The sequence below is a fragment of the Camellia sinensis genome, chromosome 4 (assembly GCF_055761805.1).
Source record: "Camellia sinensis isolate YWXY chromosome 4, ASM5576180v1, whole genome shotgun sequence".
Lineage (NCBI taxonomy): Eukaryota > Viridiplantae > Streptophyta > Magnoliopsida > Ericales > Theaceae > Camellia > Camellia sinensis.
This window is the reverse complement of record NC_138964.1, coordinates 167,046,168-167,063,039: the sequence shown is the minus strand read 5'-3', so window position 1 is coordinate 167,063,039 and position 16,872 is coordinate 167,046,168. Positions and strand designations below refer to the sequence as shown.

General features: G+C 38.5%; 1 protein-coding gene across 1 annotated transcript; it reads right to left on the bottom strand.

The window, feature by feature from the left end:
* Positions 1-11,664: 11,664 nt before the first annotated feature.
* On the bottom strand, positions 11,665-14,809 carry LOC114322159 (Polynucleotidyl transferase, ribonuclease H-like superfamily protein). The gene is made up of 6 exons (XM_028269421.2): positions 14,179-14,809; positions 13,116-13,162; positions 12,951-13,014; positions 12,708-12,785; positions 12,361-12,543; positions 11,665-12,251 (listed from the first exon to the last, which is right to left on the bottom strand). Exons 1-6 carry the CDS (start codon positions 14,623-14,625, stop codon positions 12,162-12,164), a joined length of 909 nt encoding a protein of 302 aa, XP_028125222.1. The 5' UTR covers positions 14,626-14,809; the 3' UTR covers positions 11,665-12,161.
* Positions 14,810-16,872: the final 2,063 nt, after the last annotated feature.

The following is a 16,872-nucleotide window of genomic DNA, read 5'->3' as shown; positions in this document are numbered from 1 at the left end:
GAACAAGAAACAGAATACGAGGTCAACAACTAGCCCCAGCCAAGGGAGTGGTTTCATACCACCCTGTTCTGAGTGTGGCAAAAAGCACAAAGAGGTCTGTTATAAAATATCTGGAGCCTGTTACAGGTGTGGCAAGGTGGGCCACATGGTTAAAGACTACCCCTCTGCTCCACAAACCAGTAGTAAAGCTGCACCAAGCGTGGCAGTATCAACTGTTGCACCAAAACCGAACTCCAAAGCTACCGGGAAAGAGCCCATGAGGCAGGGCCGAGTGTTTGCCCTAGTACTGGGAGACATGCAGAATACCGAGACCGTTGTGTCAGGTATTCTCTCTATTTGTACTCAAAATGCTTATGTACTGATTGATTTGGGGTCTATGCATTCATATGTGTCGCATGCTTTTTCGCGAAAACTGAATAGACCATTAGAACCCATGAATTATCTGTTAGCTGTATCATCACCCATTGGGAGATTTATGACCTGTGCATATATGTACCCTGCTTGTGAAATTATTGTTGGAGATGCACATTTGTTTATTGACTTACTGCCTCTGAACATTGATCATTTTGATGTAATACTGGGAATGGACTAGTTAACGAAATACTATGCCACCACAGACTGTGTAACAAAACAAGTAGTTTTCCATCCACCGGGTTTACCCGAATTTGTGTTTAATGGGGTTGGAGTAGTACCTCCTCCGTATTTGATTTCATCTGTGAAAGCTGTTAAATTGATTAGAAAGGGGTGTAAGGGATATCTGTGTTCTGTATTGACTGTATCTACTGATGCTAATGCTAACGTGAACAGTATTCCTATAGTCAGAAAATTCCCAGATGTTTTCCCAGATAATCTGCCAGGGGATTTGACTGACAGAGAGATTGAATTTACCGTTGATGTGATTCCGGGAACGTAGCCAGTATCTAAAGCTCCTTACCGAATGGCTCCAACTGAACTGAAAGTGCAACTGCAAGAACTGCTAGACAAAAAGTTCATCAGGCCTAGTACTTCGCCATGAGGCGCTCCTGTTTTATTTGTGAAGAAGAAAGACGGCTCACTGAGACTGTGCATTGACTACCGTGAACTGAACAAGGTAACTGTGAAAAATAAATACCCATTACCGCGCATTGATGACTTATTTGATCAGTTACAGGGTGCTCAAGTGTTCTCTAAGATCGACCTCAGATCAGAATACCATCAGTTGAAAGTTAAACCAGAGGACATTGACAAAACTGCTTTTCAAACGAGGTATGGACATTACAAATTTTTAGTTATGCCTTTCGGATTTACCAATGCACCTGCTGCATTTATGAACCTCATGAACAGAATCTTTAAACCATACCTTGATGACTTTATTGTAATATTCATTGATGACATACTGATTTACTCCAAAAGTGTAGAAGAACATGAACATCATCTGAGACTTGCCCTGCAGACCCTAAGAGAACAGAAACTGTATGCTAAACTGTCTAAATGCGAATTTTGGCTTGATCATGCTATGTTTTTGGGGCATGTTGTTAGCAAAGATGGAATTTCTGTTGATCCGCAGAAAATTGAAGCTGTAGTAAACTGGCCTAGACCAACAAATGTGACAGAAGTTCGAAGCTTTTTGGGACTAGCCGGGTATTACAGAAGATTTGTCAAAGATTTCTCCAAAATCGCCTTACCATTGACTCAGTTAACTCAGAAGGGGATATCATTTGACTAGACTGACCAAAGGGAATCTGCTTTCCAGGAGTTGAAAACTCGACTTGTGACTACACCGGTTCTTACCCTACCTTCAGGTACGGATGGTTATACTGTATTTAGTGATGCTTCTCATAAGGGTTTGGGATGTGTTTTAATGCAGAATGGGAGAGTTATTGCTTATGTTTCCCGACAACTGAGACCGCATGAAAAGAACTACCCGACGCATGATCTGGAACTTGTTGCAGTAGTATTTGCACTGAAAATCTGCCGTCACTATCTGTATGGGGCGACATGTGAAGTATATACCGACCACAAGAGTTTGAAATATTTCTTCACACAGAAAGAACTGAACATGAGACAACGGAGATGGCTAGAACTGATTAAAGACTATGACCTACAGATTTTGTACCATTCGGGAAAAGCCAATACCGTTGCCGATGCACTGAGCCGAAAATCGATTGGAAATTTAGCTTGTTTGCTTACCGGGCAGAAGGAATTGCTTTGTGACCTTGAAAAATCTGAAATTGAAATTGTTTTATGAGAACAAGGTGGAACAATAGCTGCTATTTCTGCTCAACCAGCACTAATTAAAGAGATTAAAGAGAAATAGCAACTGGATGACTTCTTGAAGAGGATCATCGAAGAAAAGGAAACTAAACCAAGACCGGGTTTCAAATTTGAAAATAATGTACTGAAATTTCAAGAAAGACTATGTGTACCAAATGATACTGAATTGAAAAGAAGAGTTCTGCAAGAGGGCCACAATTCGAAATTTTCTATCCATCCAGGGAATACGAAAATGTACCAAGACCTGAAACTGAGTTTCTGGTGGCCAGGAATTCAGAAAGAAATTGCTGATTTTGTATCGAAATGTCTTCATTGCCAACAAGTCAAAGCCGAACATCAACGACCCGCAGGCTTATTGCAGCCCTTACCCATACCGGAGTGGAAATGAGAACATATCACCATGGATTTTATTATGGGATTGCCTCGCTCTAGTAAAGGTATGGACTCAATTTGGGTTATTGTTGATAGATTGACTAAATCTACTCACTTCTTACCTGTTAAGACAATTTATAATGCGAACAAATTGGCTATACTCTATATTGATGAAATTGTTAGACTGCATGGAGTGCCTGTGTCCATTGTTTCTGACAGGGATTCGAAGTTCACATCGAGATTTTGGCAAAGCTTACAGACTGCATTGGGTACTGAATTGACACTGAGTAGTGCTTATCATCCTCAGACCGATGGCCAGTCAGAAAGGACCATCCAAACTCTGGAGGATTTACTGAGAATGTGTGTCCTTGATTTTCAGGAAAACTGGGAAAGTCATTTGCCCTTAGCTGAATTCGCCTACAACAACAGCTATCATTCAAGTATTGGTATGGCGCCTTTCGAGGCATTGTATGGAAAAAAATATAGATCTCCGATTTGCTGGAAAGAAGTTGGAGATGGGCCTTTGCTTGGGCCCGAGATTGTATACGAAATAACTGAGAAAGTGAAACTGATACAACAGAGACTGAAAATCGCACAGAGCAGACAAAAAAGTTATGCTGATGTCAGAAGACAGGATAGAAAATATGAAGTGGGTGATCATGTGTTTGTGAAAGTGACACCGATGAAAGGCCAGACTCGTTTTGGAGTCAAAGGCAAGTTAGCGCCGAGATACGTCGGACCATATGAGATTATTAAGAAAATCAATCCGGTGGCGTATCAAGTTGCGCTTCCTCCTAAAATGGAGCATATGCACAACGTCTTCCACATTTCTATGTTGAGGGACTACCTCCGGGCTCCTTTCCATGTAATAGAGCCTACTCGTGTAGTGCTGAGTGATAACTGCACTTACGAGGAACGGCCTATACAGATTGTAAACAGACGGATCAAGAAGTTGAGAAACAAAGAGATTCCGTTAGTGAAAGTTGACTGGAAAAACCACGGTGGCGTGTATGCCACTTGGGAGAGGGAAGATGACATGGCTAAAAGATATCCTGAACTGTTTCCATTGAATCTTGTTTTCTTCCAAAACGAAGGTAACTCGAGTTTAGAGGACTAAACTCTTTTTAAGGAGGGGAGACTGTAACAACCCTCGTCACTGTTTACCGAATAACCACTGATTATTGCTAAACTGAGACCGATTATGATTGATAACTGAAGTAATTGAACTGATTGAAATACTGAACTGACTGACTGAAATCTGAAACTGATTGATTGACTGTATCTGTTTAAATGCATTTGCTATCTGTTGACTGTTAATTGATTATCTGTTCATGCCTTTGTGTTTAAATTGCGAATTGAAGGCCTTATCGGCGACCAAATCTGAAATTGATTGATGTTCTATGATCGTTAGAATTAATGTGAATTTATAGCATATTTATCTGAAAACTGGTTAGGTATGATTAAATTAGATTAAATATTGATAAATTGCATAGTTGGCCTTATTTACATTGGTGCCACCTAGTGGCCCACTACTTGGACTATTGTTGAGCCTTATTACACTCTATACAAAACATTTCATCAGCCATTAAGTGACACTTAACCGAGAGAGAGGGAGAGAAAGGAGAAAGCTTAGCTTCATCTTGAGTTTTGCTTGGTAATTGAAGTAAATTGAAGAGTTCTTTGCAAAATTGAGCTTGTACATCTTGAACTACAAGACCTAAGGTAGATTCATTGCCTCTTGTGTATGTTTTGAATTGATTCTTGCATGGTTTTGAGCAAGTTGAAGTCTAGAGCCAAGCTATGACTCTTAATTGTTGAATTATAGCTTAATTCATGCATGCATGCCTATACTATTGAATTTTGAGTTGATTCCATGGAGAATTGTCACATGCATGCTCATAGTTATGTTAAGTCCATGCTTTCATCTTGTTTTTAGAAAGAATTGGCTCAATTGAGCTAGCATTTGAAGCTTTGAAGTGTTTAAATTCATGCATGTTTGCATGTTCTTCATATTCATGGAAATTGGTTTGAAATGGATTTATTTGAAACACCCTTGGGCTTTGATTTTACAAATTGAGCTTTGAATCATGTTAAAGTATGAGTTTTGGGATGTTTTCTGGAAAAATTGGCCCAAGAGGATCGAAATTTATGGTTTAAAACTTGGTTTTGAGCTTGAGGTTCAAATCTGGAATTTCCAGAATTTGGACTCACGCTCGAGCGAGGTGACTGGCGCTCGAGCGTGGAAATCGTGCTCCCAGCATTTTGTTCTGTTTTGAAGTCCGCTCGAGCGGAATAATTGACGCTCGAGCGGGACATTGTGTCTCATGCTCGAGCGGGTGTCGAGCGCCCAATCGAGCGTGATTTTCACCTATCCAGCACTTTCGACTGTTTTGTAGAACGCTCGAGCGGGTAATTCTAAGCTCGAGCGAAAACCTTTGTCTGCATGTCTGCTCGAGCGGAGTAACCTACGCTCGAGCGTGACCCCTGTTTTCTGAAAATTTTGAAAATGTATTTAAAGTGCATCTTTGCATCCTCATCTCATCCTAGGCATTATTAGGCCTAGTTTAAGGCATCTTAATGAGGATATAGATGTAGAACACACCGAGGCAAATTAGGGATTAAGTTGTTATCTTTCCCAACTGTGTAGCTTAGTGTGTGTTCAATCTGTAACTGTGTAGGGTTGGCGTCTGGGGACGCGCTCTAGCTTTACCGTAGCCCAGAACTCTGTGAGTAACAACTGTATAAAGATATGTTCAAAATGATTATCTTCTGAACAACTGAACTGTACTGCTTTCTGAACTGTTACTGTTAATTGAATGAATGTATGTCCTATATTCTGAACTGTATTGTGGCATCCTTAGCAACTGCTGTTTACTGTTACTGTTACAGAGATCTCTGTCGGTTTCCTCGTTGGAACCACTACTGTTACTGACTGATGGCCATCATTTACTGTCCGGTCTTTTAAGACCTACTGTTTACTGTACTGTTATGCTAATGGATGTACCACATATGACTGTATCGACTGAACGACTGAAATACTGATTTAATGAACTGTTTTCATTACGGTAAGGACATTCATTCTTAACCCCTTTATGCATTGTGTTATTCACTAGGCTTTAGCTCACTGCTCATATATATATGTAGGTGTACAGGCACCAGACCGCAACTAGAAGCATTGGGGTAAACTCCAGTTTTGTCGAGCCAACCTATGTGCCTCAATGTGAGGTTCCGAGCCTGTCAAGCTACGGCTTAGGGGTGTTTTTAATTTCCCCGTCTGTCTCTGTATCTGTTTTGTACGACTGTATAGACTATTACGGTACTGTTTAATAGGGATTAGGTCCCTGAACTGAATGATTGTATATATGTACATACTGTTTTATCTGACTGTATATATTTGAATGAAAAGTCTTTTTGCATACAGACTGTCACAGCTCATTGGACATTGTTTAATTACTGTATTGGCTTTCGCCAACCCCTGTACTCTGTATTACTGTATTACTGTTAAGCAGGCCTTCGGTAATCTCGGATTACTGGCTGGTTACGGTGCTAAACCCATAGGGGCGGGTTTGGGTCGTGACACTCTCACCCCTCATTCTTTTTACTAGCTTTGTTGGCCTTCCAAAGGGCCCCTCACTTGCATGTTGTGAAGTCACCTTTTGGGCCTAATTTGGTGAATTTCAAGGTCTGCCTTAGCTCTGTCCAGAGCCCCTTTGGCCATATTTTATGTCTATAATGCATGTGTAGAACAATTCCATTCAAGGCCTTTCAAAGGGGCCTTTCATTGCATGCTTCCTAGACTAATTCCAGGGCCTATTTGGTGAGTTTTAAGGTTGTCATAACTCATTTCCAGAGGTGGTTTTGGCCTTTTATGTGTCCATCATATAGGTGTAGAGTAACCCCTTGCATGGCCCTCCAAAGGAGCTCATCATTTTTGCATGCATTGACTGATTTTCAGTGGTTATTTGGGCATATTTTGGCATATCATACATCTATTTTTGGCTGGTTTAATGAGCTTTCATATGCTTCATATAGTTGTAGAACAACTCATGGTTCACTAGCTTTCTTTGCATGCTTTGTGGGCCCTTGATTTTAGCACTTTTTGGACATGTCTTAAACTGATAATGTGCTTATTTTGGACTTCCCTAGCTCTGTTTTTAGGTCTCATGATTGAATGATGTTTTTTTGGCATGCTTGTAGTTCAATACCCATACTTAACTTTGAGATTTGAGGTCCATTGCATGCATGTGCTGAGGTGTGTTCATGTTTTGAGGCCATTTTACATCACATTTTAGAGCCTATATGAATGCCATATTGCCATGTTTTCATCTCTTTAAGTGTGCTTGAGAGTCGGGCTTGAATGCCTTGTTTACCGACCATTGAATGAGCTTCATTTTCATGCTTGTTGAGCCATCATTTTAGGCCAATTTTCCACTATTTCAGACCTGCCTAGTGTCTATTTGGGGTTGGTTTTGCCTTTGGTGCATTGCTTTGGGTACCTCTAGTGTAACGCATTTCACTAGTTTCGGTACCTGGGCCCCCTAGCTTGTATTGTGTGCCATGTTTGCAGGATTCGGGACCATTGAGCATCATATTTCAGAGCTGCAAATTGCATGTTTGTATGCCATCTTTCATCCCTTTCCATGCTTTGGTAGAGTGGTATTTCATGCCTTAGGTTCAGTCCTTGGCATTCGTGCATGTGTGCATGCATTTCGATTCTCTTATTTTCATCACATGGCCACTGATGTGAGTGTGGCTGAGGTCCACTCACATTGGTATAAGTCCATCTTGCATCTTGCATGCCATATAGTTGATGTTGTTGCATGTTTAGCCTTTGCATTGCGTATGCTAGGTTGTTAGAAGCATTGTGCATACCATGATATGTCATTCCTTGCATTGTGTATGCTAGGTTGATAGTCGCATTGAGTATGCCTTAGTTCACGAGCATTGCGCATGCCATGTAGTGTTAGCATTGTATATGCTAGGTGCATGTTTGCGTTTTATCCCTTGCATGCTTGCATCACTTGGTTGCATTACACTTAGGATTGCATGCTAGTCGCATTTACACGTGCCATGCAATGCTTGTTGCATTGTGTTTGGAGTAGAGTTTAGTCCAAGCACGGGAAACGAGGGACGTTTCGTACTCCAAGTGACGAAACGTGCCTCAATTCTCGGTCGCCAACATTCCGAATTTTCCATGATGGAGTTTAGGCCTTAAGTGTGTATTTGTGTATTCATGTCACATTAAAACGTACAATTCGACTCCTCGGCCATCATGCATTGAGATGCGTGGTTGATGGCCCGAGGACCGAGGGCCACACTCCCTAGAGCTTGTGCAAGGACGGGGAGGAGTGGTCGCGCACACATATGTTGAAAATACCTTGCTTTCTCTCCTTCTTGCCTTTGTTGCAGAAAAACCAGAGTCCAGGGGCAGAAAGTGGTCGGCCGACTAGGTTTCCTGGTAGGCCGACCACCTTTTTTGGTTTCCACCATAAGGGGTGGTCGGCAAGGGTTTTCCAAGCCAATACCTGGTCGGTGGCTTTTCCAAGGTGGAGCTTCAGCCTTCTGGAGCTTTGTGTAAGTTTCTTAAATCAGCTGCAAACAAAGGCGAGACGAGGCATCGCGATGGAATTTACCGACAAAGCGCATCGAGCATGCATGCATCCATCATCATCCAAAACAGAGCCGAGGCAGCCACATTCATTTCATTTATTTGCTTACTTAGCTAATTTGTTAATTAGTTAGTGGTTGTGTAATAATTAATTGTAATTCGTTATTCATTCGGACTGTATTACTTTCGGACTGTATTATTTATTCGGACCCTTCGAACGAGGGCAATGTTGTAATAAGTGTGCGTGTGTGTGATGTATGTCTTCCAACCCCACGTCTTTCTCCCTTTTATTTACCAGCTTATGATGGTTAGATTAGGGCATGTTTCAATTAGCATACTTATGCTCGCATGTTTGCATTCATTCATGTGTATTGCATGCACCAAGCTCGGCGCATCATACTAACTGCATTGTATTTCAATTCCGAGTTGGATACTTGTTAGTTGTAGCATTTCACATGCCATCCTTAGAATAGTCGAGCCTACTATAGTTGCATTTTGCATGTGTTGCATTAGGCATTTCAGCATAGTTAGGATTCATGCATGGATTTCTAACATAGCTTTTGTTTTGGCTTGGAGTACTCGGTAAGTTTTATGCTTTAGCATCCTTGCATGTGTGTGAGTGACTACCATGATAGCATGCTTACTATGAGGCTATGTGCTTATGTGATATACCTGCCTGAATGCCTGTGGGTGAAGGTTGGGTTATTTGGATTGGAACAACTTATCGACTGCGAGTTTTAAGCCCACTAGATAGTGGCAAAACCATATTTTCTAAGCCCACCTGAGGGTGGCAAATCCACATTTTAGCTTACTTGCGAGTAGCAAACCGTTTTCAAAACAAACATGAGATGTTTCGTTCCAATTCAGGCGATCCAGTCTATACTTGTATGCTGTGCGCATCACATAGTAAATCTAGGCTAATAACCGGAATAAGAATGCATAGTGTTTTCAAAACTAGATATCATGGTTAGTAGAGGCCGATCTTTGATCGGGCGAGCGGGGGTGCTCACGAAGTGACCTTCCCCAATCGTACCCAAGTTCCCGAGCCGAGGCAACTTTGGTGATGACGGACACGTGGCCTTAGGCAACGAGTCAGGGTTTCCTAAATTTTCCCAAAAATAAAATATTTATGTGGCGACTCTGTATCTAGCAAAGCAGTCCATGTTTGGCAATTCTTTCAAAAAAATCTGTTTTCAAAAACGATTTGCCGGATTTGGACTCTTTGATGATTCGTCGGTCTTGCATTACACTTTGCGAGGTTAGATACAGGACCGTAACTTTGAGTCCTGAACTGTAGTGAGCCCATATGAACAGAACGGGGGATTCATCCTCCCGGGATGTTCGGGGACGTCTACAGTATTACAAAATCACTAGACAGAATTCAAGCTAATTTTCTTTGGGGAGGTTCAGAAATAAGGAAAAGAGTGCACTTAGTTCGGTGGAATGAGGTTTGTCTAAGAAAAAGTCAAGGTGGGCTAGGTGTAAGAAATCTAAGGCAAGTTAATGAGTGCCTTTTAATGAAGTGGTGGTGGAGGTATGGCAAAGAGGAGTCAGCTTTGTGGAAACAAGTGGTTTATAGTAAGTATGAAGGTTTAGGTGGCAGATGGAGCCCATTTTTAGTAGATCCAGTGTCCATGTCTAATATGTGTTAGGGTATACTATCAGTGGCTGTAGTAAATCCTAATTTGCGAGATTTTTTTTTTTGCAAAATTTTAAGGTAGTTGTTGGAAATGGTGGAAGAGTGAAGTTCTGGACTGATAGATGGTTTAATAATCAAAGTTTGAGTGTGGTATCCCCTAGATTATTCATCTTATTAGTTGATGAAGATGGCACTCTGGTTGAGTTTTTCCATAGAAGAAGAGTGGGTACAGATTGGAATCTTGCCTTTAGAAGGCCTCTATTTGCTTAGGAAAATGAGGAAGTACTGAATCTCAATGACCTGCTGCAGAGTGCACCTTGGCTAAATAAAGGGATCGAAGACTCTTGCTCACGGTTAGCTCATTCCTCTGGAGTTTTTTTCTGTGGCATCAATCTAGAAGTGGGTGGTAGCATGTAAAGGGCCAAATATTACATTCACTAATAGCATTTGGAATAATTTCGCCCCTCCCAAAGTACAGTTTCTGATCTGGTTGGCTTGGAGAGGTAGGATTATGTCCTTTGAGTTTTTGCAAAGGATTAGTGTATTGAAATCTAACGTCAATGCACTATGTATGTTTTGTAAATCTGAGGTGGAGTCTTTGAACCATGTCCTTCTTCACTGCCCTATGATATGGAGAATAAGGATCAATATTGTGAATTGGTGGAACCTGAGTTGGGTTATTCCTGGTTCAATAGAGGCAGTATTACATTGGTGGTCAAGTTCAAATATGAAGAAAAAGGTGAAGGAGATTTGGAGATGATTCCATTAGCAGTAATGGGGTCAGTGTGGAAAATCAGGAATGAGTGCATATTTATTGAGGCACAACCAGCTTTGCATGATTTGGCTGAGCTGATAAAAATTAGAGTTGTTATGTGGGCTATTTTCTTCTTGAAAGAGTTTAACTACTCAATACAAGATGTGATTTATAACCTCAAGCAGATCTGCTACTGTGTGTAGACAGTGGGACTCAAGGAAGCTGAAGCTCAGTTCTTGCTGGTTGATGCTAGACTCTGTTAGCAATGTTGGACTCTACTGCTGCTGATGTTTTTCTTTGATATCCTTTTTCTGCAGATATGGGTTGCTGCTGGTCTGTGTGGACAATGCTCTTTTCATCTGGCTGTTGTAGCTAATATTATTTGTTGTTGTCCTGTTTTTTGGTTGTTTGGTAGCTCTGGGTTATTTGGTCTATTTTAGATATGGTTAGATTTTACTTGGGTGAGGTTGATTTTGGTGTTTGTGGTTGGTTCCTTATCAATTCTTGATGGTGTGCTACCATATGATTGGGCGATCTTATTAATGCCAACCTAGTTGGGATTGAATTGATTCGTTATGATACTTTTCTCACTCATTCTCCTTTTTCTTCTATTGATGTAATAGTTGTCTATTTCATCAATAAAGTTCATTTTCTTTACTGATCAAAAAAATAATAATAATAATTAGAGAGCTTCTATTTTCACGTATCATTTCCTCCCAGTGCACAGCTCTGTTTTGGTTCGGAAATAAACTCCTAAATAAAATTATAGAGAAATTATAAAAATAAAATAAAAAAATCATTGCACAAGAGCATTTTTATATGCATTTGCATATAAAGAAATGAATAGTTCACCAAAATATATGCATTTGATCCGCGGAAGAAATTTATTGATACACAGTAAGTATAAAGAAAGTATATCAAGATTACATCAATAAAAGGGCCAAGGAAAAAGCATCATTGCACAAGAGCATATTTTCAGCGCACATTGTCTGCTTGTGGTAGCTATATGCCACACACACACACACACACACACACAAATAAAGGTGCAAAGGTTCCAAGTTTCTTTTTATTATTCGACATGTACAAGACAAAATCTCATGCAAATGATCCATATAGACCATGGATGAGAAATGCCACAAAGAATGAACAATCAATCAATCAATAAATATGTTAGAAGGACATATACAAGTGAATTTCTGTGGCTACAAAGTCAGCTTTTGAGGGAATCTGCACCCGGTTTCCAATCATTTGTCCAATTCCCAAGAAAGTGTCACCAAACAAGCCAACATATGACCATCAAACTTCCTCAATATGTTTATTTTCCCACTGTGAAGGGACATCAATAATGATAAGTTGTAGAAAAATTAGTCAGTGTCATCAGGAATTTCCCCCCCAACAGAGTCTCAGATCACATATTTGTGTGTGGATTTTACATCCCCTCACATAGGTTCAGCAGCCACCTTTCTCGTGATAGAACAGAAATGGAACAAGGATCCAAAGACAGATGCCACAATAGGAGGCCACCTCATTCTTTCTTATCGAAGCAGTGAATGGGAATGCTTCAATAAATTACTGAGAGGTTTATTTTGGGCTTTACAAAGTATATTTGCCACTCTTTCGGTCATCTGCATTTACAACCGGTTATTGTTAGTGAATGGCATTGATTAGATATATATGTATGTAATAATGAATTGTTCACATTTTATGGAATAAAAGACGGTTGAGTAATAAAACCTTTCCTAAACTTCCCCTTGCATAGGGAACAGCTCTATGATAACTCAGAGAAGTTGGAGGAGATTTGCGGCTGCTACTTTCTTCTCTGCATGGAAATTTCCCAATAAAACTCTTGCTTTTTGTTGGGGTGATGCTTGGATGACCGTCCCAGCTTCCATTCGACATATTGGGGAGATTTGATTCCTAATTACAAATCCACCCATAACATAACATTCAAGAAATTAAAGATCACATAAATTTAGTATCTCATTCTTTGCTCAGCCAAGCATTGTTGATCTAAAAGGACAATTAAAGAGTTAATCTTACAACACTGAGGATGTTTGATGTTTGTGACACTACATACGTACCAACATACTTCTGCTTCTTGTTGTCACCGTGGGAGAGCCATGCCATTTCCCGTTCAGCACATTTGGGAGGCTTGATTCCTATGAATAAGCAACCATGTATGAGCAGATAGAATTAAAATTGAAGTTGTTTACTTTCATGTTTGCATGAATTGTTTTGTATATTAAGGAATAAGGAAGTACATAGCATTAACTTTATGTGGTGGTGGTGCATAATTAGTAGAGTGTTTATGAATAATTATATACCAGAAACAGCACAGTTGCACAATGTTTGAGGACTTCCAAATTCATGCGCACATCATCAAGGCTCCTGTATGTATGCAAGAATTATAAAAGAATTGAGAAACATGAGCTGAGCTGAGCTAAGCTAAGCCAAGGGATTAGAAAATCCTACAAAGGGAGATTTCTTACCTATGTTTTTGCTGCCCAAGTCCAAAGTAAGCAGCCAATGTTGCCATCTAAACCAATTTTGAAAGATGTAATCAGCATAATGGCATTTGCATTAAAATATTATATCTGTCACATTGCATGATAGAAAGATTATATTTGCCCTTGAAGTCGGAATTGTGCATATATAAAACGAAATAGATCGACCGTTGTTGACCTTAACAATTGAGCAGTGTTATAACATATATCAAAAGTTTATTTAGAAAGAATGAAGTCGATGAGTTGTAGGCTTTTCATTTTAAAACAAAAAACCCATCAAGATACTTTCAATTAGAAAATTTTCTACCAAATTATGTATTAAAATTCTTAAATGCATAATGACTGAGACCTCCAGTGGAGGTGACCCTCACCACCCCACTATTTTTTGATTGGTCGAAATTTTATTATTATTTTTTTTTGACTTGCAATCACAACCCCACGTGAAGGTGGGGGGTCCTGGGGTCCTGGGGGTCCCAGCAGTGTTGTTCTTAAATAATGACATTTTTCTTAAAAATTATGTACAAAACAAAGGCATACGTCACTGTCTATATGTTGCCTTTATCATTGTCCTATTGGAAATTATGAAATTCAAATATTTTTGAAAAGTCTGTCATTTTGGAAAAGTAACTGGAATTTCAGCTCTATGAAATTGGAACTCTAGAATAATACATACACTGCCATGCTATCTCCTGGATGCCATTGTTAAAGAACCTCGTTCAGATTATTATTGATTCGAAAAATATCTGACAATATTGCATTATTGTATGTGCTAAGTTTTGATATTTACTACACGATCAATCAGGTGCAATTTTATTTTACTTTTAATCAGAAAAAGAATTAACATTTTGTTAATAAATGAAAATGTTACAAGATCAGAAACAGGAGTGCAAGAATAAGCATCGCTGAGACAAACCCAGTAAATGCTTCAAGCAAACACACCCGAAATAGAAATGATTGGAAAGAAGCCAAACCTCACAACAGAAATAACAAATAATTACAATGGTGAGGAGTAGAAATTTCTCGTTAAGATTTCAAAATTTGTACATACCTTCATATTACCAGCTCTTCTGCCAAACTTATCTGTCAAAACACCCAACGAATCAATCATCCCGGAAGGCAGTGGTGCAGGCCTACCAATCTCCTTGAAGGCCTCCCTAATACGAACGCAGTCGAATCGTTGTATGTTATGACCAGCCCAAACCCTCCCATCAAGAATGCTAAATATCTTGTCTGCAACTTCCTCAAACAAAGGCGCATTCTTGACTGCTTGTTGAGTTATGCCATCAGGCCTGCTTGACTTCACAGAAACTACCGACAAATCCCCAGGTCTAATCAGCGTGCAATAGCTCTCCAGCTCAATGAGTTTTCGAGGACAGACTACAATTGCACCAAACTCCAATACCCAGAACCTTTGTCCGACTCTATTGGGCACCGTTGTTTCCAAGTCGAAGAAAACAATCTCAGCTGTAACATTTCTTGATTTTGGAACTGCCATTAATATTCTGGTTGTGATTGAGATTGGCAACTAAATTCTAATATGTACCAACTTTGTTGTTAAGAAGATTGGCAGGTTATGTTATGTCCGCTTTGTCGTTCTCGTTCATGTTTATATAAACCGAGAAAAGGAGAGGGAGGAGAAGAGAAAGAGAAATGAAATGGGGCCTGGGTAGAAGAATATTCTTGTTAAGCTCATTAATTAGAGATTAGAGATTGATTGTCTTGTAGTTCAAGTTAAAACTTCATGTTTGGGGCTTTGGACAAAGGTGTCCTTGGCGTCTTGAGGATGTCCTACCTTTCTAAAGCTATTCCACGTAGAACAGCAAGGAATCTTATTGCCACAAACAATGCGATTCATTTAATAAATTTAAATTTTTAGACGGTATGATAAATTTGAATGAGGAAAATAGTTCAGAAGTTTTGAACAGTTTAATGAATGTGAAAATTTGTTTAGTAATTATTAAATGTAACAATTATAAGAGAAGGTAAAAGTAAAAAGTTAATGAAACATATATTTTATCAAAAATGCTTAGGACCTCAAAGTTGGGGACTCCGCTGATCCCAAAATGATGTGGACCAATCATGTTTTTTTTTTTCTTTCTTTCTTCCTGAACAAATCACAGGGGTGTGGGGGGTGGTATTTTTTAGGGGTATGTAGCATTGTTGATATTTTATATAATAAAATACATATATGGGTATATACTTTTTAGGGTAATGTTATGGGTGTGTGATATGCATCCTTATTACTCATTTTTTGTGATATATGTTACGGATTATCATGATGAATATTTTTTTGATAGTTATATGATAATTTATGATTCAAAAATAAAATTATACATAGTAATATTTTTAAGATAAAAACTACTTAAGTAAGAAAATATATAATATTATTATAAAAATACGTAAATTTATCACAAAATAATAAAATTTTCTTGCTTTTTATTGGGGCGTTTTGAGGTGAAGCATTGTCCTTTGGAAGAGGTTTTTGAGATTTCTTGACCAAATGGTGAATGAGTTGGTACAATGGAGGAAGAAAGTGAAGCCAAGTCATACAAGGAAGAAAGGAGTCCTTTCGTAAATTGAATAGTATTACTAATGATGTGGGGCACGTATACGTGGGGTTGTGGTATACGTGTTAATATGTTATTGTTTCTATTTTTAACTAAAAAACTGTTGATTTGATGAGATTGAGAATATCCAACCTTATGGAGAAAGTCATAGAGAAGAGACACAGATACAAACCATCATATCATATTCTATTTTATTCCTCACCACTCTTACCTTTATTAACACTTTTTGCCGCATCGTAACGGCTAATATCATTATTTTATTTTTGTATAAATTACATTTTTAACCCATAACTTGAGAAAATCTTTTTAATCATTGTAGTTTTTAATTCAATAATGGTAACTATCATGAAAAGTCTTTTATGAAAATGATCATGAAAGATTTGTGACCTTTGGATTACATTTAGAATAGTGTACCACACACTAATCAAGGTAATCTAAGAGTCACAAATCTTTCATGATCATTTTCATAAAAAAAAATTTCATGATTCCTAACATTTCTCTTTTTAATTATGACATTGAAAAAACTTGTAGGTTTTTCATTTTAATTTGATAGAACCACAAAGACATGAAAATTGCTTATTTTATATGCACTTCAAACTAAATGAAAAATTATAATAAACACTTCACTTCAAATCACTAGAGTAAAGAACATAAGAAAAAATTACAAATAATAATAATAAAACTAAAACTAAAACTAAAAAAAATTAAGAGCATTGTTATTGAACATAAAAAATTAGATCTAATTTTTAAACTCAGTGATTAATCAATTAGGATATTAAAAGTAACACTATCTCATATCTTCTTTAATCATCAACCAGTCATATCACTTCAAAGTGGATTTGTATATTATTTTCCTAAAATTAAAGGTTTAACCTTTGGTTTTTTTTTTTTCAATTTAAAACTTACATTTTAAAATTGATATCACTCTCAATTATTTGTGTAGATAAATTTACTAAAATTAATGGTAAACGAATAATTAAAGTTGTTAACTCTATTCTTAACGATATTTTTCTTCTGTCAGTTCATCTTGTTTCTCTTCACCTATTTTCTTTGTCCACCTGTTTTTCTGCCTCTCCCGACATCAATGGTGCCACCACTATATTGCCACCCATCCACCATCACCAGTATGCTACCCCCTCTGTTCCATTCCCAGCACCACCCCACCTCATCTTTCC

Excerpts from the sequence above, each read along its gene's own strand:
- LOC114322159 (XM_028269421.2), bottom strand. The coding sequence starts at position 14,625 with ATGGCAGTTCCAAAATCAAGAAATGTTACAGCTGAGATTGTTTTCTTC. Across the intron at positions 13,163-14,178 it reads GAAGAGCTGGTAATATGAAG|ATGGCAACATTGGCTGCTTA; the intron begins GTATGTACAAAT and ends AAATTGGTTTAG. Across the intron at positions 12,544-12,707 it reads CAAGAAGCAGAAGTATGTTG|GAATCAAATCTCCCCAATAT; the intron begins GTACGTATGTAG and ends ATTTGTAATTAG.